At 61.1% G+C, this 21713-nt stretch overlaps 1 protein-coding gene across 10 annotated transcripts in view; it reads left to right on the top strand.

The window, feature by feature from the left end:
- Window positions 1-607: 607 nt before the first annotated feature.
- The window catches only part of SYT7 (synaptotagmin 7), a 58113-nt gene continuing 37007 nt past the window's right edge, over window positions 608-21713 (top strand). For all 10 annotated transcript variants that reach the window (XM_036029548.1, XM_036029546.1, XM_036029541.1 and 7 more), the window contains exon 1: window positions 608-1000. In XM_036029548.1, coding sequence (XP_035885441.1) covers window positions 970-1000 — 31 coding nt within the window. In that variant the 5' untranslated portion in view covers window positions 608-969. The remainder of the gene's footprint in view (window positions 1001-21713) is intronic.

Below are 21713 nucleotides of genomic sequence, written 5' to 3'. Positions count from 1 at the left end.
CAGGCTGTAAGGCCTGTTTTCTTTTGTGGGACTGGGTTAAATGAGGAGGGTCACTTAGCCTACTCCCCCACCAAGGGTGACCATCCTAGACTTTTCGGTTCCATCTGTGTGCAAGCTTGGGGAATGGCCAGAGTAGCGGATCCAGGCTCAGCCTGGCAAAAAAAAAAAAAAAAAAAAAAAAAAAATCCACTCCTGGTTTTTGCATACACCAGCCCGTCTGTCCCGACCGTCGCGTGGCGGAGTCCCGAGCTGACGCCCTCGAGACGCCACCAAGTGGAAAACCTGGATGGGATTTTGACGCCTCTTGGAGCGGAGTCAAAGGGCACTTCGGAGGAGGTGGCCGGCTCCGCGGTCCTGGCAGGTTCGAGGCCGCTGCCAGCAGGAGCGCACTGGCCGAGTGGGCCGCGCAGTGCGGCGCGACTAGCAGGCTCAAAGAACCCAGCGGGAGGGCCCCGGGTCGCCACCGCGGGGCTGCCGGAGGGCGGGGCGCGGGGCGGCGGCCGTGCCCTCGGGGCGGCTCCGGGCAGCGGAGGGCGCGGGCTGCAGTGCGGCGGGCGGCCGGCAGCGGGCAGCAGCGGGCGCAGCGGCGGTGGCCGGGGCTTTCGGCAGCAGGCGGGCGGCGCCGGCGGTGCCCCGGGCGCGCTCACACACTCGCTCACACACACATACACACGGCCTCGTACACACACACACACTCACACACGCTCCGGCGCGCACACGCGGCGCGCAGGCCGGAGGGAGGCGGCTCGGCGCGGCTCGGCGGCGGCGGCAGCGTGCTCGGCGGGCGGGCGGGAGGGCTGGCGGGCGGCCCCCGCTCCCCAGCTCCGCGGCTCGGTGCAGCCCGCGCGGCCCCCGCCCTCGGACCCGCCCCCGGGGGTCGCCCGGCCCCATGCCCTGCAGCGGCGGCGGAGCAGCGCGCGGCCACGGGCGGCTCTGAGGAGCCCGGAGGGAGCCGGCAACGAGGGGACCATGTACCGGGACCCGGAGGCAGCCAGCCCAGGTAAGCGCGGCCCCGCGCGGGCTGGGGCGCCCCGCACCGGCGGGCAGGACGGCGGCAGCGCGGGGCGCCGTCTCGGAGCCCCAGCCTAGGGCCGCTGGAGCCGCGCAGACTTCCCCGCAGGGTCATCCCAGCCCGGGGGCGCGGGCTTGAGCGACAGCGGCTCGGACCCCGGATCCCGTAGTCTGAGCACTGCCAGGCTGGATGCCCGGCGCCAGCTTCGCAGTGTCCCCACAAGGACCTCCCCCCCCCCCCCTTCGCCAACCCCAGCAGCCCAAGGACAACGTGTGTGGCGGAGCGAGGAGCCGCTGCCCCCGCGGGAGCCGGGCAGTGCCCTCAGGCATCCCCGGGTCCCCAGCACCAGTGCCCTGAAAGGGGAGGTGCCGGCGCTGGGAGACCCCAGGACAAGGATCCCGGGAAGCTCTTGACTAAGGTTGCGGGCACTGGGGAGTGGAGTGACATCGGCGGTGCCAACTGTGAATTGAGAGGGTGCCAGGGGGCAAGCGGGAATCTGGTGCAGCAGCAGGGGAGGGGGCTGGGGGGAGGGACCGCTGGAGCCTTGAGGAGGGAGGCAGGAGTACCTGAAGGGAAAGAGATTGATGAGATTGATGAGGATGGGGGTGCCAGGGGAATGATCTCCTTGGCTTGGGGAGGGGGGAAGCCAAGAACCCCAAACTCACTCGAGTCCTGCCGGGGGAGGGAGGGGGAGGGGCCGCGCTCCTTTGCATTTCTCCCGAGCTGGAGCCCGGGGAGTGGCCTGGAGCCCACGTCTGCTAGGCATCCTGGCATCTTGGAAGCCAAGCCAGGAACCTTGCTTCCTGCCTTGGGCAATTGCTCTGCCATCTCCTCTTCGGCTCCCGACGCCTCCTCACGCAGTGCCCACCTGTAGGCAGGTCCCCTGCAGCTCCTGCCCAGGCTCATCTCGGGTCCCTCCAGGGGTGCCCCACCCCAGGCCCAGCACTCCCAGTCTGCCAGTTCCAGCAGCAGGGTCTCAAGTCTCTGGCTTTCTCTCTGATGCTGAAAGCACAACACCCAGCCTGAAGCCTGGCTCTCAGATGAGAGTCTCTGGGGTTACTGATGCCAATGTCCTGGGGGTGGGGGTCTTTGGGGGATGGGGAGGGAGCAGCTCTAAGACCCTCGACAGAAGGGACCTGGAGCCCCAGAGCTTTTGAGGGCAGTTCAGTGAGCGCCTGCTTCGCCTGCTCTGGCTCCAGCCCCACTCTGCTCGTTCCCTGGGGGGCAGTCTCAGCCTGTCTCTGCCTCCTGAAGAGTCAGCTCTCACCCCTGTCAAGTCATTGCAGCTGAATCCAGTGAGGGACACCTACTGGTGCCAGGCATTGCACTCACTCCGCACGCCGGCCTAACAGCGAAAGAGACTCAGTCTCCCTCCCCGGAACCTCATTCCCATCTATGTACATCCGGCAGGTGACGGCTGATGGGCCACCACCTTCGGAGATTCCTCCCCTCACCTGTCTGGTCCCGGGTCGCCTGCCTGCCTTGGTATCTTCCCCCAAGCAGCTGCCAGCTGCCAGTACTCGGACCAAGGGCAGAGGCATTCTCCTGCTTGGGTTGCCCCCTCAGAAGCCAATAGCTTAGTTCAGAGACCAGCTCTGGGGTATGAGGATGGAAGGGGAGAGGCAGGAAGGACACTCCCCTCCCCTTGCCTGGCCAGTCTGGCAGCCTCCCCTCTCCTGTTAGGTCAGTGGCCTGGGGCTGTGGCCTGGGGCTGTGCCCTCGTCCCCTCTCCAACCCTCTTCCCCATCCCAGCTCTGGACACCATGACATCAGCCCTCCTTCGAGCACCTCTGCCCTCTGCACAGAGGCCAACTTTACCTTTTTGGCATCTGCTAGGCAAAGGGCCTGGACCTTACCCTCTCCCCACTCTGCAAAGGGGCCTCTGTGTCTGGGGCAGGGGAACACCTGCCTGGCCCACTCCCGCCGCAGCTGCAGGGCCCACCAGCACCGTGGCAGGGGCAGCTCTGGGGAAACAGGCCGGCCTGAGGTCTCCTTCTCTCTGGTGTGGGCGCTGGGCCAGACGGGGTCAGCCACAGCCTGCAGGGGGCAGAGTCTGCTTCTTCTCTCAGCCCCGGGGGTCTCTGTGAGACCAGAGACCTCACTCTGGCCTCTGTGCCCCCAGCACCCCTGCCTACCTCCTACCACCCCTACAGTTCCGGACTGGACTTCCCCTCACCCCCCAGCTCACCCCAGACCCCCAGACTCTGCTCCCCCAGCCAGGGCTACATGTCCCCCACTTCTATTCCCCCATCTTTCCTCTGGCTGGCACCAGGTGGGAGTGAGATACGCAGATTAATTCCTGTGTGATTCAGCCTCTCTGGTCCCCCAGGGGCCAGTACCTTTTACATCCTCGTCCCTCCAGCCCACTCCCGGGAACACCTGCGGCCCAAGCCTATAACATTTGTTATGAGTCTCCTGTCCCCCCATGTCCCAAGCTGGCTCCAGAGGGTCCCTGTAGTACCCCCACCCTCCACCTTCACAGCCCACTCACTCAGCATGTCTCTATAGGGCTTAGCCTACTGCAAAGATCCTCACTCAACAGGAGAGGCTCAGTTCCCTTCCCACTTGGGGCCCCGGTGCCCAGGCAGTTCTCTCCCAGATCTATCAAGGCTGAAGCAAGGGACTGTGGGAAAAAGCCAGAGCCCAGTGAAGAACAAAGACTCCCATCGGGCTTCTGCTCCATACTCTGCCCGGCCTTCCCCAGCCGCGCCTGCACACTCACCTCTGCCGCCTTCCCTGGGCATGTGGCCTTCTCCCTGTGCTCGGCTTTCTTCCCTTCATTCCCAGGCTGGCCTGGCCAGGCCTCCCTGTGTCCCTCAGATGCCTGTCCCCAGGCCAGGCAGGACCTCAGCAGGCCTGCAGGGGTCAGCGTTGCAGTGGGCAGGCAGGGTGGCAGCAGGGAGGGAGGGAGGGAGAGGTGACCTTGCAGCGAGCCGGCGATCGGGGCCAGGGAGGGGAAGTCTGAGCCTGCACGGCAGTGTGGGGAGGGAGGTCAGGTCCTGAGGGTGGTCCGCCCTGCCCCGGCCCTCTGCGAGCCTGTCCCTGGGGCAGCAGTGCCTCAGGTCTCGTCTGTTCCACCTGTTAGCGGGCTCTGCTCCCTGGGGCAGCTCTGCCAGGCAGGTCATTCCCGGGGAATGTGGGGGGCACGCTGCCTGGGCTGGGGGCCTGGGCACTGTGGGTCTCCTCTCTCGAGGCAGAAGGATCCATGAGATCACCCAGGCCACTGGGCATCCTCTGGGCACAAGTTAGGGGCACTGGCTGTTGGGTGACGTGTGGGGCAGGAGCTAGGGGTGCGGCTGACAGAGCAGATCGGGGCTGGGGCCCGGGCTGGGGTGTGGGGTGGTCCAAGCAGGCCTGCCTGCCTCTGTTGGACCGTTTCACTGACAGACTCCCCACTACCTTCCTCTACCCACCCCTCACCTGCCCCTTCTGCACTGACCCAGGCCTCCCTGGCCTCTCCCTGGGCTCGGGTCAGAGTCTGGGACTGAAGATCACAGGGTGTCCCAACAGGCCATGGCCTAGAGGGGCACCCGAGGCAGAGCAGGTGTGAAACTCGGGGCGGCAGGGATGGCCTCTGTGGGACTTGGGTCAGGGTAGCCAGCGCTCCCAAGCCATAGTGTCTCCCATGGAGACAGGACCCCCTTGGCTTTGGTTCATGCTGTTGCATGGCCTCGTGGGGACAGCTTGACCCATGGGCAGGGTGCTCAAGGACTGTGCGATGGTGCAGGGTAGGGGGGGTAGCCTCAAAGCCCCTCCTAGTTGGGGAAGAGGGGCTAGACTAGGCTGGATTGGGGTGGGAGCACACAGGCCAGCAGGTGACAGGTGAGGGACGGCTGGAAGGCACGGGAACATGTGGGTGTCAGGTGAGCAAAGACAGGCCCTGGACAGCTGGGACCTGCCCCTTGCTGACCCCAAGCTCAGTCCCAGGGAGCAAGGAATACAGAGTGTCTGTGGCGGGCTCTCCCCGCATCGAGCCCTGCTGTTGCAAGAGGTCTTTAGGGAAAGGCGGAGAGGAGTGGGTGGCTCCCCCTCCCTCTCCCCGACTCCCACTCCCTGCCCACCCCTATTCTCTCAGGGACTTTGAATCCTTATTGAGTCTGATGGACCGTTTTCAATAACTGCGTCCCCCGGGGGAGTGAGGCCGGAACAGCAGGGAGAGGAGTGCTGAGGGGCCTCGTGGAGGGTGGGAGGTCCCCAAGAGCCCTGAGCGGGGTTCTTGGCTGGAAGGGGAGTCAACTGCACAGCCTCCTCAGGGGCACCGGGGCCTCCCACGTGGGCACGGGCAGCCCAGCATGGATGAGCCCCCTGACCCTTGGGCAGGGCCCCACAGGTGGCACATGCAGCTGGTAAGGTCAGCACTCTCTGTTGGGACGGTCACTGGTCTGGCCAGGTGCCAGGGCCAGCCTGTGCCAGGCCCAGCCCAGTACCTGCCTTCCTTGCCAGGGAACCCCAGCCAAGGGTGCCAGGCGGACTGTGCCAGTTGCGTGGACATGGGAGTCGCTGACCTTCCAGGCCTCAGGGGCAGCAGTCTTGCTGGGCCCTGTCCAACGTGTGTCTGGAGGGCAGGGCGTCGGTCTCACCCAGCAGAATTCCCCCAGGCTTGCAACGGCATTGGCAGACGGCATGGGACCTGTGGAAGGGGCTGGATGGCGCCCAGAGCTGGCGCCTGGCATTCTGGACCCAGTGGGCTGGAGCGCAGGCTGGCCCGTGAGGCCTTCTCCAGTGGGGCTCGGCAGCCTCCACCTGGTGGGGCCACTTGGGAAGGTGTGTCACCTGCACAGCTGGACTGGGAGCGACTTGTGTGGCGGGGCCAGTGGGGAGAAGCACTGTGCTGTGTGTGTACCTGCGTGCGGCGAGGTGCAGGTGGCAGCTGGACAGGCCACCTTAACAGCCGTGCGCATCTGAGTGCTGTGCCCGCTGTAAACAGCAGCTAATGAGCTTGCCTGTAACGAGGTGTGTGGAGGTGCGCAGGGAGCCGCGATGGGAAGCACTGGTGAAGGGGCACTTCCCCAGCCCTGGGCCCCTGTCCCCAGCTTGGTGGGCAGGGTCTGTGCCCTCCGGGGGCCCCGCCCACCTGCCCCCTGCCCCACCCTCCCACCTGCCAGCGTGGCTGCCTCAGAGGCCTCCATCTTCGGGAAGCACGGCCTCCCCGGCTGTGCTGCATGCAGGAGCACGGATGCGGTGCTGGCACTCTGGTGTGCACGGTGCGGGCATTTCCACACCGGCATGTGGGTCGGTCAGCGTGCGTGTGTGTGCTTGTGTCTGGGTCCGATTCTGTGCGTGTGTGTGCACGCGCCCCTCCATCAGAGCTCCAAGAGGAGGACTGCCACCCCCCGTCCCGCCCAACCCCCCCCATCTTGGTGGCCCTGCTCCTTCCGTGCCCTCCGTGGAGTGTAGGAAGCTGGGGGCTCTTAGGCTGGCTGGGGGAGAAGAGGGAGTGCCCCGTTCTGTTCAGCCTGTCAGCGGAGACTGGAGGGACGGGTCAGGGCTGCGGCCCCAGGGGCTCCCATGGTGGCCACCTGCATCGGAGAAAGGGAGGAACTTGGGGCCTACGGAGCCCAGCCCGCCCTCTGGTTCTGGATTCCCAGAAGCCCCGGGGTGTCAAGGGGTCGGCCCCAGCAGGGGAGGGTCTCACGGTGCTGGCTGGAGCAGCCCGCACCCTGCCCCCAGACAGGGGAGGCTGGCGTGGGAGGCCACGAGAGTGCTTGCGTGAGGCCCTGCACGCGGGGAGCGGAGGAGAGAGCTGTGTGGCTAATATGTCCAATTAAATTACTTCAAACCCTGCCGCGGCAGCTGCTCCCGGCGGGGCCGTGGGTACAAATTGGATCCGTCTCATTACCACAGGGTGGTGTCAGCGGGGCCGGAGAGTGGTGGCCGGCTCGGTCAGCACACAGAGGGCCTGCTCCCACTCTGCCCAACTGGGCCCCTGTGGCCCTTTCGAGCACTTGCTCCCGCCAGCACCCGCTGGCGCCCCAGGTCCACTGGGTCTGAATATTGGGGCTCCCTGCATACCTGCTTGCCATCCCGACCCCCATGGCTACTCAGGGCTCCTCTGGGCCCTCACTTCCTTCCTCCAGGAGTGGGGGTTTCATGCTTTTACAGGGTGCCACTCGAGGAAGCCGGCTGCACATGCCCCGTTCCACCCCCGCCGATAATCACAGAGCGCAATCCTAGGGGGTTCTTCCTTGTGGAGCGCTCAGGATATGCTAAGCACGTGCGCCTGCACAGCAGAAGTCGGCTCGCTTCAGCCACGTCTCTGGGGTCAAACGGCCCCAGGGGTCCGCTCGACCCCTGGCAGGGGCTTTTGCTGCTGTGTCTTTGAAGCAAGTGACTCTACCCCTCTTGCCTCAGTTTCCTCCTCTGCGAAGTGGGTATCACCATGGTTGTTCCCTCCCGTGGGGCTGGAGGATGAGGCAAGATAAGGCAGGAAACGCCGTTAGCAGAGGGCCCAGCACATAGTAAACACTCAGCCAACAGCAGCTGTTATCGGCATTATCCCGAACCGAGTGATTGATGTGTGGGATGCGGGTTCCGGAAGCTCCGAGGAGGACGAGCCTGGCTCCGGCCCCGGGGGAGGAGGAGGAGGAGCGGGGAGGGCTTCACCTAGGCAGGGTCTGTCCATTGCCGCCAGGACAGCTGGAGGGGGCATACGGTTAGAAGCAGTTTGAGATTCCAGCCACCCCGCCAGACCCCAGAGTAAGCTTTGGGCCCAGGGCCTCAGGTCTCGAAGGAAGATACAAACTTGCCCCGTGAGCAAGCAGGGGCGAGGCGCTTGGTGCCATGGGGACAGCACCGGCGATTGGCCTGCAGGTGAGACCAGTCCTGGCCGGGTGGCACCAGTGAGCATTTGAGCGTGGCTGCAAGGGAGGCCTTTGGGGGTGGGTGGCTGTGGGGGCGAGGGCTTGGGAGAGGGAGGACAGGCCCCATGATGAAGGCCCCAGCATTCTGAAATAGAAAAGATGGATTTCAAAAACGGAGCAACGGACAGTGTTCCAATGGCTCTCTTGGGAGACTGTGAGCGCTGTGGCAGGGTGGAGGGCCTCTCACCTGCGCAGGGCCGGGCCCACAGCTCCCACACTAGCAGGTCTGCAGCGTCCTGCCGGACGGGGGCCCTGCCCGCCGAAAGTTTGTGGCGGGTGATGGGCAGTCAGGGGGGGGTGGCAGCCTGGTACAGATGGGTGTGGGTGGACACCCCAGGGGGCTGCCCTGGAGAGCTGGGGTATCGGAGAAAGCCTTCTAGGGAGGATACGGAGCTAAGGAAGGCAGGCCCAGGGTCCAGGGGACACAGTTACTGCTCCTGAGGTTGGGATATGTCGCCCCAGCCCTCACCGTGGGCGTCGGGGCCAGGCCCTGGAAGAGCCCCATGGCTCACTCCAGCTGCCAGGCCTGAGCTCCAGAGCCAACCTGTTTCCAGGGCAACTAGGTGCGCTCCCCCACCCCTCTGTGCCCATGGCCCCTGACACAGTGGCCCCTTCATATCGGGGCATGGGTATGTCTTCTCACTTCCCCAGGGGGTTGTCCCTCTGTGGGTAAACACCTCACGCCTCGGCGCTGATGCTGACGGCACCCTCACGTGTTGGTGTTCGGGTCGGTGTGCACAAACGATGCTCAGGTGTCCCCTGCAGCAGGAAGCAGGGGTGTGTGGGGGGGGTGCTGACATTGCCTACCCACCTTAGCTGGGGATTTGTTCCCCTAGTGGGGAGGGTCACCAGACCAGAGAGCCTGATGCCAGGATGAACTACAGGCCGCCTCACAGTCAAGGACGCAGCCCAGGGAAGGGGAGGCCCGGAGGACGTGCAGGTCGTGGGAAGTGGCCAAGGAGAATCTCCTGGCGGTGCCTGGTAGGTCCTCCGGCCGCACTGTTCCTCGCACACCTCACTCCATTGGATCTTCACAGCCGTCCTGTCGGGGAGATATCATGATCACTGTGGTGCAGGTGAGGAAACTGAGGCCCAGGAGGTGGAGTGTCTCACCATGTCACTCAGCACAACAGGGATGAATGCAGGTCCGCCTCGCTCCAAAGCCTAGGTTTTAACCACCGGCCCACACTGCCTGGTGCCCCTCTTTTCCCACTAGGATCCGGGCCAGCCTGTCTCTCAGCCCATCACTTGGAAGGGAGCGCCGGAAACGGGTACTGGCGGCAGAGCTGGACTCGGAGGGTGTCCCCAGTGCCTCCCTCCGTGCTCAAGATGTCCCCTGCACCCTTCGTTCTCAGGTCCCTGTAGCGGGGTGCGGCCTCCTCCCCACCCTGTGCCCCCTCTGCAGGCACCGTGGCAGGACCCTCTCCCTCAGGGGAAGCAGCCCTCACCCCCTGCTTGGCACCTGCCAGCCCTGGAGGAGCCTGATGAATTGGCTGTGTGCCCCCCCCAGCCCCATCCCTCCCTCTCCAGCCCCCGCCTGGTTGGGGAGGTGCGAAGGGAGCGATTTCACAGCCTGTCAGCTGAGGCCTAAAAATACCCAGAACTCCGAGATGCTTGGGCAGGGGGAGGAGAGAGCAGGGACCAGGGATGGGGTGGTGGGGGTGCAGTGATAACTTGGCCAGAGAAACCCTCGCGGTCCCCCCAGTCCTGCTTGAGAAGGATGGGCAGAGGTCCCCAGTTCCCCCATCTGGCCCCACGTGTGGCAATGATAAAGGGGGGTTTTCTTCACTGAGAACTCAACCCTGGCACTCAGACCTAAGGGAGGGCTCAGTCTCTGACAGGTACGGGGGACCCAGGGCCCCCAGAGCCTCTGGCCAACGCCTCTGTCTCCCTCTACGCCACCCAGTTGGCTGGCATCCTCTGGCCGTGGGCGCTGGGCGTGTGCCTGCTTCCTTCCTGGAGAAGGTGCCCCCTTCTGTTAGGGGAGAGGTGTGAGGAAGGCAGCGCGGAGGGCGGCAGTGGGGGGGGGGGCGGGGGGGGCGGTGCCGGCAGGTGTGAGATGTGGCGTGTGAGTCACCCAGGCACTAGTGGGGGGCAGACGAGAAGGGGTGTGGTGGCCCACGTCACTGCCACGTGGCTGTGTGCTGAGGCGTGGCACAGCCCCCGTGCATCAGCCAGCGCTCAGAAAGGGAGACGTGCGTGCGTGCGTGCGTGCGTGCGTGCGGACCTGCTGGACGTGACCCGTTCTTGGTGCCGGACAGTCGTGGGACCGAGCATGGCTGTTCCAGCCAGCAATTGCGTGAAAGCACGGGAGCAAGTGTGGAAGCAAACATACGCCATGCCGTGCACATACATGATGGAAGCACACGTGTGTGCTTCTCATGTGGGAACATGATGGCATGTGTGCCTGTGCAGGGGGACCTAGGCAGACCTCTCTAGGGCACCAAGTAGGGGCTGAGAGAGCCACTAGGGAAAGAATGTGGAGTGACAGCCAGGGCAGGGGCTCTGAGTTGAAAATAATCGGGTTCAAACACCCGATCGGCCACGTATGGATCGGCTTTGGGACGCCGGTCAAGTGAATCCACCTTTCACTGACGCGTTTCCCCACTGTCCAACGGAGACAGTAATAGCGCCTCCTTCAGAGGGTGGCTGGGAGGGCCTGATGCGTGAATGCATGTAAACCGCCTAGAACTGAGCCTGTCACAGAGTTAGCACCACACGCGCACTAGCCCTTACTGGCTGGCCCTCCCCTTTGATGACGCAGGTGGGAGCACCAAGTTCAAAGAGGGCGAATGAGCTGCCCAAAGTCTTGCAGTAAGTTAGTGGCAGAGCCAAAACTAGAACCCAGACCCCAGGACCTTATTACAGGGCTTGTTTGAGTCTAGGGCCTCCCAGTGCTGCCCCTTTTAAGCCACAAGAAGCCCCTGCAACACGGGATTGTAACCGCATTGGCATTGGGGGCCTTGATTCCACCAGGGCTGGGCTGGGCTGGGATCTTGGGAACTCCGGGATCTGAGCATCATTCGACGAAGCCAGGATAGAGGGGTCCTCAGGGCCGTGGCCAGCCACCTGAGTTAGAACCGGGGCACTGGTTAGCCTGTGGGCTTGGTCAGTCACCCTTGAGTCTCAGTTCCTTCCCTTTGATCGAATCACGGTAACACATGCTTCGCAGGGTTATTGTGGGAATCGCATGAGATTCTGCAGGTAACACTGTAAGTGGCTGGAACACGGCACCTAGTAAGTGCTCGGGAATGTCAGCTGCAATCATAACCCCTGTGGAACCCTCCCGCCCACCCAGTGCTCCATACATGGTGACTTTCCAGGCTTCCCTGCCAGCCCCTGGATGCCCTGGTTCCCTTCCGCCTGCCACCCCATACTCCATGAGGCTTACACTGATCCGGGACGGACTTGCTGGCAACCAAGACCTGTCTTTGCCTTCTGTTACTGGCTTTGCCCTCTGTTATTAGCTTTGCCCAGGAGGGAGTGGGACCCAGCACTGGGTCCCACTGAGCCCTCTGGACCTGGCCTCATCACCCACTTGCTACATGACCTTGGACAAGCACCATGAACTCTCTGGGCCTTCATCCTTCCTTTATAAATTGGGGAGGTGGGACCACACAGTCCCAGAGCATCCTGCCCATGCTGCTCTGTGGCCCAGGAGGGTCCCTGGCTCAGCCCACGGGAGGGGGTGGCCAGTTGGCAGGAAGAGAGGTGGGCCGGCTGCCCTGGATAGGTGGAGCATCCGGGCCCTGAGCTGGCTGGTGGCCTGCCATTATGCCTGCCCGTACCTGTGGGTGCGTAGGAGGGCATGCAGGCCCGGCTGGCTGGGCGCTGACATTGGGGGAGGCTCAAGGACAATGACGTAGAGAGAGCCCTACTTGGGGCCCTGGGAGCTACCACTCCAGCCGTCCTCCCCTGCTCTCCTCCCCTTCTCCCCAGGGCTTCCCTCCAGCAGTTCCTCCTTCCCCTCGTCCTTCCTCTCTCCTTCCCCTTCCTGGAGTCTCCCAGCATCCCCCCCACCCCGTCTGCCTCTTCCACTTCTGTCATCTTGACCATTTTCCAGAGTGCTCTCTTCCTTCCCCTCCCTCTGCCGAGGGGAGATTTCCCCCCTTCGTCTGTCTCTCTGCTTCCTGAGGTTCCTCCTTCTCCCTTCCTGTGATGCTGCACGTGTCCCCATTTCCCTGGCTCTTCCCTTCCTGGCTTCCCCTGCCGCTCCGCAGCCCAGGGCTCCCACTTGCTCTGCACGGCATGTCCAGTCCCCTTCCAGCCTCTCGTCCCCTGGCCCTCCCACTTCAGAGTCCCTCCCACCCCAGCAGCCTGCCTCTCCCTTCTTTCTGTTCTTTGGCACTTCTTACTCCTCCCCCAGCCCCCACCCCTGCTGCCCTCAAAAGTTTCCTGGCCTCCTTCAGCTGATGGGGACAATCCAGGCAGGTTCTGTGGCTGGTGCTGCCGCCTCGTACCTCAACAACCCACCACCCCTGTGAGTGGAGAAAAGGGGTCAGCCCAGGGCCCAGGGACTGGCAGTCTTGCCTCCTAATTAGCAGGAAGTAATTGCCTGGAAATAATTTTTTCATTTAGAATGAGAAATCGAGACTCCAAGTGAGAGCTGAACCCACGGATGGCCCCTAGGGAGCAGGAGGAGGGAAGTGGCCCAGGTCAGGGCCTCAGGAAACCCCTCTGGAGAGGAAGGCCTATAGACCCCCACCCTGGCTTGCTCCCAGGACCCCAGCCTTGTGAGGAGGGCAGACAGCACTGGCCTGGGAGTCCCACATCCGTCTTCATCTGAGTTCTGGCTTCACTCCTGTGTGACGGGGCGAGCCACTTAACTCCTTTGAGCCTTAGTTTTCCTTCCTGTAAAATCAAGCGAGATCCTCAGTATCACGAGGGTCGATTTGGACAGTGGCTGTAAAAGTCTCTGCAGACTGTAAAGTGCTGCAGGAGTGTGCGCATTCCCATCTTTCCTCTGTGCGGCTCTCCGCTAAGACGTGAGGATGGTGGGGAGGTGGTCCTGGAACCAACTGAGGGGCAGCGAGCCTTCCGGCACAGGTGGAGCCTCCCAGCTGAGCTGCGGCATGAAAGGCAGACAGGTGTGCTTTCCCACGCCAGCCTCCACAGTCACCAGCGGCACCGCCCCGAGTGGTCACCTCACCTCTCCGAGCCCTGCTGTTGTCATCTGCAGGATGCTGGTCATGATGTTTCCCCAAGGGCGTTGTAAGGCTAAATGAGATAATGCTGGCAGGGCTCTTCCCGTATAGCCTTGCCTGTAGTAAGTGCTCAATAAATGACATCGGCTATAGTGTCTGCTGTAATTAAAGGCTATTATCTTCGCTCGCTGCCTGGATGCAGAGAAGCCGTGATTGGGAGTGTTGTCTTCAGGTGGTTTTCTTTGTTTTGCTTTTCTTTTAGAGGGGAGTTTTTGCCATCAGTGAGGCTAATATCAAGCAGCCCCTAGAAAGGCCGCAGGTCTGCTTCTCGAGGAGCACCCACCTATGGGGCTGGGGGACGGGAGTGGGTTGTAGGTGTCGCCTTCCCCTCTGACTCCGCTTTTCTCTAGGGAGGGGCTGTGGGCAAGTGTCTTATTTGGGTGGGTGTGAGGCAGGGAGTCTCTGCCCGGGGAAGGGACGTTACAGGTCTTGTGCTCATCTTGGTAGGACTGACCTCCATGGGAGGAGACTGCAAGAAGGGAGGAGGGAGCGAGGAGTTTCACCTGGCCACCTGGGTTGAGGCTTCTGGGCAGCCTGGTGCCCCAAGGCGCCGAACACGGCTGGACAGTGTGGAGCATGGGGTTGGGCAGCGCTGCAAGCTCAAAGCTCTAGATTGCCCAGGGAAGGGTGAGGGGTGGTGGGGCCTGGACAGTCTGCCACTTCTTCCTCATTCACCCAGTGCCACCCCTGGGGACCTTCTGTGCTTCTGCTCTGAGTGCAGTGCCCACGCCAACCTCCAGGAGGCGGTATGGCAAGCTCCCCTTGAGGGAATGGGATGTGGCATTTACAACGGCAGGGAGGCTCTTTTTATCTCAAGTTGTACTGTTGACTGGGGGCCTCACCCCAGAGCGGGTGTGGGGGAAGGGAGTTCTTAAGGTCCCCCGCCAGCGGGTTTGGTTAAGGCTGATTGGGGAGGAACTGGCAGCAAAAGGTGGGACCACTATGTTGCAGTCCTGAAAAGGGTTCCAGTTGGTCGATCCCGCTCGCCAGGAGCAACGCAAAGGGTAGCTTGGAGGAGGGCCCTGTCCCAGAACTGTCTTGTTTCAGCACCGCGGACAGGGGCAGGCGGCCGGTTCAGCACCACGGACAGAGCTCAGGATGCGAGCTCCTGGCGCTGTCCTACTTGTGATGCAGGCACCTCTGATAGGGAGTCTCGGCCAGCCTATATTCCAACAAGGCGACTTAGGACCAGAGAATTGCGTTAGTGCCTAAGGCCACACACTCATAGGCGCAGTGGATGTCAGAATTGGACTCAGATCCCCAGTGGTCTCCTTCCACCCATGACTCCCACAGACCAAATTCCCACTCACTAGCCCCCTCCTTCCTAAACACCTTTGGGAGCAGCTTCTCGTAATGGTGCATCCCTAAGAGTTCTCGAGTGGACAAAGATTAAGTGTATCTCTGTGCCACCAAACCCCAGGACAATAATCTGAATATTAGGACGCAAGACGCCTAGCCCCTGTGGCTTCCCTCGGGTGGGAGGGTGCCGGAGCGGGACAGGTGACCAGGCCTGTAGAGAAGCCTGTGAACTTGGGGAGGTGAAGTCGAGTCACCAACGTGAGGGACCCTGAAGTGCTCTGAGACCCTCCAATAAACTATTGCTCACTCTTCCCACCCCGGCTTCTCTGCAGCCATGTATTATTAATACCAATAAGATGCTGATTTAGGCCGAGGCGCAACGATGTATTATTCATAGGAGTAACTAGTGGTCAAGGCCCGCACTTAATCATCACACGTCCCTGATCCTGCCCCCGCTCCGCGCTCCCGGTGGAGAGGCCCTCCAGCCGCGCTCCTCCTTCCCTGCGCTCCTGCCCTCGGATGGATGTGATTATTTTCCTGACGGCCCTGGCAGCTCATCAGCCTTGGGATGGGGCAGTGGGAGGATGGCAGGTTCTGGGCTAACTTCTGGCTGGACACTCTTCAGCTTGGGCTCCCCGCTCAGAGCTGGCACCTGGCCCTGTTCGTCCCGAATGGCTCTGACCCCGGTGTCTTCTGGACTCAGTAGATTTCCAGAGTCTGCAGAGGGTCTGCCTCCCTCTCCCCCTCTTCTGAGGTTAAAGCCTGAAGCCGGATGCACAGGCTTTCCCTGAGCCAGGGATTGTGGGAGGTGGGGGGGTGGCTGCGATGAGGGGGGAAAGGGTCTCCGGGGAGAAGAAGATACATCCATCACCTCCATTAACCACGACAATGGATGCGAAACCCTCAGTAAACTCTGGAGCACTTTGTAAACTGTGCCGCACTGAGCAATGTGAACCATTATTTACCAAGGCCAGGCTCCCTGCTGGAAGAGAGAGCAGATGGTAGAGAAGGGGTGGATGGGGGCCCTTGTAGCTCGCCAGCCTCGCTCCCTGACGAGGAGTCAGAGTGATTGTGGATCCTGACATGTCCCCATCCAATTTCTTGCTGGAACGGCTCCTGGCCATCCAGATAATCCTTCATTCGCTGTTTTACTCACTTGGCATCTCCTCTGAATCCTAAACTGTCTGCATCCAGCCGGCCTCTGCGGCCCCTGCCAGCACGCTCTCCCTAGCTCACTCACGCATTATCTGTTTTTATTACAGTCAAGGTTTGAGGAGGCTTGCTCGTGCTAAGCCCTATTTTCAGCTACTTGTAACTTTCCGAAACAATTGCCCTCAAGCCTCCCTCTTTCCCAGCCCTGTTCCCACCCGGCTGAGGCCGGAGGGGCTGTGGACGCCTCCGCTGCTTTCTGAAGGACACTCAGAGAGACGGGAGTGTGTGTGGGGCAGGGCTGAGGCCCGGCTTTCTGGGAAATGAGTATCTGGCTCTCTTCCCCTTCTTTTTCTTTTTTCTTCTACCCGCCCATCTCATTTCTTTGCTCCTGTAGCAAGAAATGAGCTGCCCCCATTCCCAAGGTGGGTGGCCGGAGCAGGAGTTTTGTGTGGAGAGAGGGCAGAGAATTCATCGTGACAGGAGGCCTGGCATTGTGCCTGGCTGTCTGGGGTTCGGAGTTTAGCTCATTGGTTTTCTGTTGCTCTCTCCCGACTGTGCCTTTTTCTAGCTCTGTGTGTGTGCGTGCGTGCGTGCGCTGGGTCAGTGGGAGGAAGGGAGGTGGGAGGGCACCACATCTGCACCCCCTTCCCATGCCCAAATAGCCCTGGGGCTGGTAGGCTCTGCACCTGCAAATGCCCTCCCGCCTCTCTCCATTTCAACTGCTCTGCAGAGGAAAGTGAGGCCAGGGCTGGACCTCAAACCCTGCAGCCCTCACTCCATTCCACGCCCCTGGGGCTGAGCCCTTTGAAACAAGTCGCTCCAAGGAGAGCAGGGAGAGAAGAAGGACTCCGAGTGAGCGCAAATAAAGAGCGGCAGGGGAAAGAGCTCCCCCTTCCCAGAGAAACCTGTGGACTCCGGCTTTCAGCCTTCCACCTGGTGCAGGAAACACGCCTGGTTTGGAACGTCACCTGCAGCCACTAGGGGATGGGTCGGGCGGGGCGGTGGGGGGGGGGGTTGGAGGTGCTGGGGCAGGATCCGTCCTGGAGCAGAATCAGGTGGGAGGAGGTGGCGTCAGGACGGGACTGTGCTGGCAGATGTGGTCCCTGCCACCTCCGACATCACTCTGCATTACCTCCGAAATGCCACCCGTCACCACAGCAGAGACAGGGCCCTGGGCAAGCCCTCCGGCACTCCGCCCTCCTCTTCTGCTCTCTGTCCAGCCTCGGGCGCTCCACCTGCAACCTGTTCCTGGGCTGAGGAGGGAGGAAGGCGCCTGGAGGGTTGTGCAGTGGGGAGAGGGACCTCTGAAAACGCTTGGGGGAACTTGGGTGTGGCTATCCGGTAAAAACTCTCAGGAAAGCAGAAAAGCCCTGCCTGCCCCCCCACCCCTGCTCCTCTTTATTTTGTGCTCACTCTGTGTCCCTCTTCCTGCTCTCCTTGGAGCCACGCGTTTTCAAGGTGCAGCTCCAGGGGGTGGGCCAGAGTGAGACCTGCAGTGTTTGGCGTCTGACAGCTCGATCTCTCTTCTGCTGCATGCTCTCGGGCAGATAGTGACCCTTCTGAGCCTCAGTCTGCCTCTCTGTAACAATGAGCATAGGAGTATTTACCTTCAGGGGGGTGCTGAGGACTGTGAACACGAGTCAGTGTTGAGCGTACACTGGTTACTAGGATTAAAGGCACTTGGGAAGGAGACCAGGGCCTGGGATCTGGGGATGCCCGAAAGAGGGGAGCAGTCTGGGTTGGGAGGATGTGTGGGGTGTTGGGACAACTTTGGAAGGGCTGTGTGTGGGGAGTGTGCGTGTCACAGTCCGAGAGCAGAAGAGCAAACTGATTCTGGGGAAAGAGCCTGTGGGCACAGACTTCCAGCACATCCTGCAGCCTCCCTGTACTGTGTCCTGGGCTGTGGACCAGGACAGACCCCAAGCAACAGGGAGACAGGATCTTATCCCATTGGCCCTGCGTCGGCAACAGGACTACCCCCAAGAAAAAGGGGGTGGTGGGCAGTTAATTCAGGTTTGGAGAGACAAGAGACTGCTGTGAGTGCCTGTCATCTGGAGAGCTTCCTGAAGAGGTGGGATTACTTGGGCCTTGAATAACTTCATCATTGTTCCAACACTTATTTATCCGCCTTCCTGTGTCCAGCACTTGGGCTACAGAGATGAGTATCTGGGTCACCCTCCAGGTTGGTCCAGTGGGGAACTAATTATTAACCCAAGGAAGAATCGCCCATAGTGGACAAGGGAAGCATAAGAAAATAGGGAGGGCATGAAGGTTGTTTCCATCTAGGACCTTGAGGGTAGAGAATAGGAGGAAGGGCATTCAGGCAAGGGAGGGGCGTGTGCAGAGCCTCAGGTGTGGAAAGGAAGAGGAGAACAGCTGGGTGTGGCCAGGTGGTATGGTGCGTGCAGCATCCTACAGAACGCCGTTCACATCCTTCAGCTCCGAGAAGGCCGCTGCAGCCGTGGTGAAGGACAGGCCTCAAGTGGCCTTAATTCTCCATGCCTGTTCTTCCTCTGCAAAACAGGAGCAGTGACGGCGCAAGGCTGTCAGATGACACCAGACGGTGCATACAACCTCCCTGGCACAAAAGGCATGTGCTCAGTTAATGGGAACTGCCCCTTGATCCTGACAGGACCCAGCAGCGGAGGTCGGCGCTTACTGTCATCATTTAAACGTAAAGCAATTGGACCCAGAACGGGCTGTTCCAGGGTCACTGGCCCAGGCCAGAGGTGGGACTGGAACCCTGGTCATCTGCTTCTAAGTCTGCGTTTTGCCCCACTGCTCTGCCTCAGAAGGACAGACAGAATCTGAGTAGACCGATAATGGGCCTAGGGAGAAAATTTCAGGTTAGAGGAAGTGCCTGAGTACCCAGACAACCCATGGACGGCAGAGTGGGCTGGGCATCTGCTCATGGCCATGGCCATGCATGACCATGCATGTGTGTGTGCGTGTGTGAGCATGGGTGTTTGTGCAAGGAGTGAGTCTCTGTGGCTCAGGTGGGTATTATGCATGCATGGCTGTCCGTGCATGTGCTGTGTGTGAGCATGGGTGTCTGTACCAAGGGTGTCTCCATGACGTGTGCACATGTGTGTGAGTGTGCGAGAGAGAGAGAGAGCCATGGGTGTCCGTGTCTGTGGCCTGTGCGTGTGCAACTGCTCCACCTCTGGATCCCCTCACGTTCCCCAGGGGGGCTGCTGAGCTTGCCCACAGAAGTCCTTCCCCTCTCCAGCAGCTCTCCAGGCATCCCAGCAGCCAGCAGGCCTGTTGATTCTGCTCATCCATAAATCATGGCTTGCTGAGGAGATGAGAGAAGATTGGGAGTGGGGGCAGATCCCCAGCAAAGGGACAGGGTCAGGTCTTCAGTTCACACCTGAACCCATCCTGGCTGACGGATGTCACCCCCACCCCCACCCAACCCCACCGCACCCCCACCCCTGTGCCTCGTGCCTCGGCCCTTCGCACTCCTTGCCATCACCATTCACAGATTCCTGCCCGTGGTCAAGCCCTGGCCCAGGTCCTGAGTCAGGACTGGCCTGGGCGGGGCACAGAATCGAGGGAGACGTGACCCCTGGCCTCTGCTGCCCTGCAGGGGAAATAGCTGTGTATCCAGTTCGGTATTGCCTTCGACAGTCATTGACTGCCAGCTCCATGTCCCAGCGCCTCACGCTGAGCTAGAGGTGGTGACACTGGGACAATAGCTGGTACTTATTGCCTACTCATCTTGTGCCAGGCACTGTGCTGAGCACATTATATGTGCTAATTCCTTTAAACCCCACCACAGCTCTCTGAGACCTGTACTATTATTCGTTCCCGTTTACAGGTGGGAAACCAAGGCATGCGGAGGTTTGGTCACATGGCTTGACAGAAGAAGAGCCAGAACTTGAGCCCAGACAGTCTGGCTCCAGAGCCCTGGCACTGTACCCTCAAGAAGGGCAGGCACGGTTGTGAGGGGAGCTCAGGGGCAGGAGAAGTTAATTCCTACTGGGGAGATTATGGAAGGCTTCCTGGAGGAGGTGCTTGTCACCTGGGTCTAGGAAAATTAGGAATTATCAGGCAAAGATGGGCATGAGGGAAAGACGGAAGGAGTCCTGGTGTGTGTGTGAAAGACAGGCTCTCAAAACTCTGTCACTGCAGCCTTTCCCATCTTGTTTGGGTGACAAGTGAGATAACTTGCATTGCATACAAGCGTTGAACATTCAACAAATATTTACTGAGTGTCTCCTGTATGTCGGCCTGTCACGGAGGATCCTGGAGTGAGCAAAGCAGATATAGCCGCTGCCTTCCTGGACGCTGTAGTCTGGTACACAGCAGATGCTTAATGCATGGTAGCCTCTATTATTAGCATTATTCCTAGAGGCCTCCTCATTCATTCTTTCAACAAGCTTTTATTGAGCACCTTCTATATGCTCGGCTCTGTCCTGGGTTCTGGAAAGACTGTGGCAGCCAGGAGAGCCGACGCACTAGAGGGAGACTGTGTGTGAGCGTCTTGTCTGCCCTCAGAGGTGGGCCACCTCCTGGAGCTTTACCCTGAGAGCCCCTTGGGGAGTGGCATGGCCAGGCTTTGCCACAGGGCCTGGCAAAGCCTACAGGACTCCATCAGATGACCATTCATCAGCTGGCATGCCCCCCACAGGCCTGAGCGCAGGGGCAGGGGCGGCCACGCGCCCGAGCTCACATGTCACTCCCAGGACAGCCCTGGGCTGGGACCCAGGAGGCCTGGTCTCCGTGCTCCCGGCTCACCTTGCCTCCTTGGTCTCCCCATGTCACCTGTCTGCCCTTGTCTGCGTCTCACCCCCTGGGGCCCAGGACGTCTCCTCTAGCCCAAGGGTAGGTCCGTGGAGCTCGCTCTGTCCAAAGGCTGACGAGGGCTGCAATATTTTCTTTCCCCGAATGTTAATAGCTGACGCTAAGAGGACTTGAAACCATGTATGTCATATGAGAAAGGGTTTCGAAGGGCCGGGGCGCTTTGCCTGGAGAAGACTGCAAGGGACATGAGGAGCTGTCGGCAGGGATTTGGAGGCCTGTCGAGTGGCGGAGGAAGCCTGCTTGTTCCAGCAGCTCTGGAGGGCAAGGCTAGGGCCGTGAGGGAAAGTTCTAGAGAGACGGACTCAGCGCAGCACACGCAGAGCAGCCCCACCCCCAGCAGCGCCCATCCATGGAGGGCCTGACTCTTGCAGAAGCAGCTCCCTGGCACCCGTGGGGCCCCCTGGGGGTCCGTACACTGAGGGGGCCTGACCCGTGGCTTCCGAGGTTCCTTCCAGCCCGAGACAGTGGCTCCGTGCTCTGGGCATGGTTCCACTCTGGCTGGCAGGTGAGATCACGCCCGTTCCCCTTGATGGCAGCGTCTCGTGTTAGCCGAGCTCGTCGTGTCACTTGTACTCACAGCATCAGCGAATACAGATCTGCAGTGGCAAGCGTGGGTTTCTCCCGAGCTTCCTGGGCTGTCCCCGAGATGCTAGGGCATCTGTGAGAGGGGTCAGCTGCCTGGGAGACGATGATGGCACCCACCCCTGCTGCAGGGGACCTCAGGGCCACTGAAGGGACCAAAGGGCCTCGGTGTTGCTCAGGGTTCCGAACAACACAGCCCCTTTCCAGTTGTCTGCAAAAGCCCCAGACGTGAGACAGGGAAATGATGCTGCTTCGGTTGAAGAGGACTGGTGGGACCACAGCCTCAGCTGCTCAGCACCCACCTCCATATCGTTTGAGAAATTGCCAGGAGCCCTATGCATTCTCAAGAGCACACAAAGCAAAGCGCATAGCCCTGAGCCAGACTGCCTGGGTTGGGACTCTGGCTCTGCCATCTGCTCTCTGATGATTTTGGACAAGGTAACTTGGCCCCTCTGGAGCCTCAGCTTCCCCATCTGTAAAATGGGGACAATCGTGGTGCTTACTTCAGTTGTTGTGCGGACTAAGCTGTTACCTCACATGGAGCGCCTAGAACACCAGCTCGGTGGCCATCAGAACAAGGAAGGGTCAGCTCGGGCACAGATGAGGGCACTGGCCTCTGAGAAGATGAGGGCCTTTGCCCGTGGCCACAACGGCTGGCAGAGGCCAGCATGGGGGCTCAGCCCTGTTCTCGGAGGCATCAGGCGTGATGCTCGTTCTGCACGCCATGGGATGCTAATTGCTTAAATGGAAGTCCCCTGGGTCTCTGAGGACCAGTTGGAGGGTGCCCCCAGCTCCTGG

This window comes from Phyllostomus discolor, chromosome 6, assembly GCF_004126475.2.
Source record: "Phyllostomus discolor isolate MPI-MPIP mPhyDis1 chromosome 6, mPhyDis1.pri.v3, whole genome shotgun sequence".
NCBI classification, from domain to species: domain Eukaryota; kingdom Metazoa; phylum Chordata; class Mammalia; order Chiroptera; family Phyllostomidae; genus Phyllostomus; species Phyllostomus discolor.
This window is presented reverse-complemented; position numbering and strand designations above follow the sequence as displayed.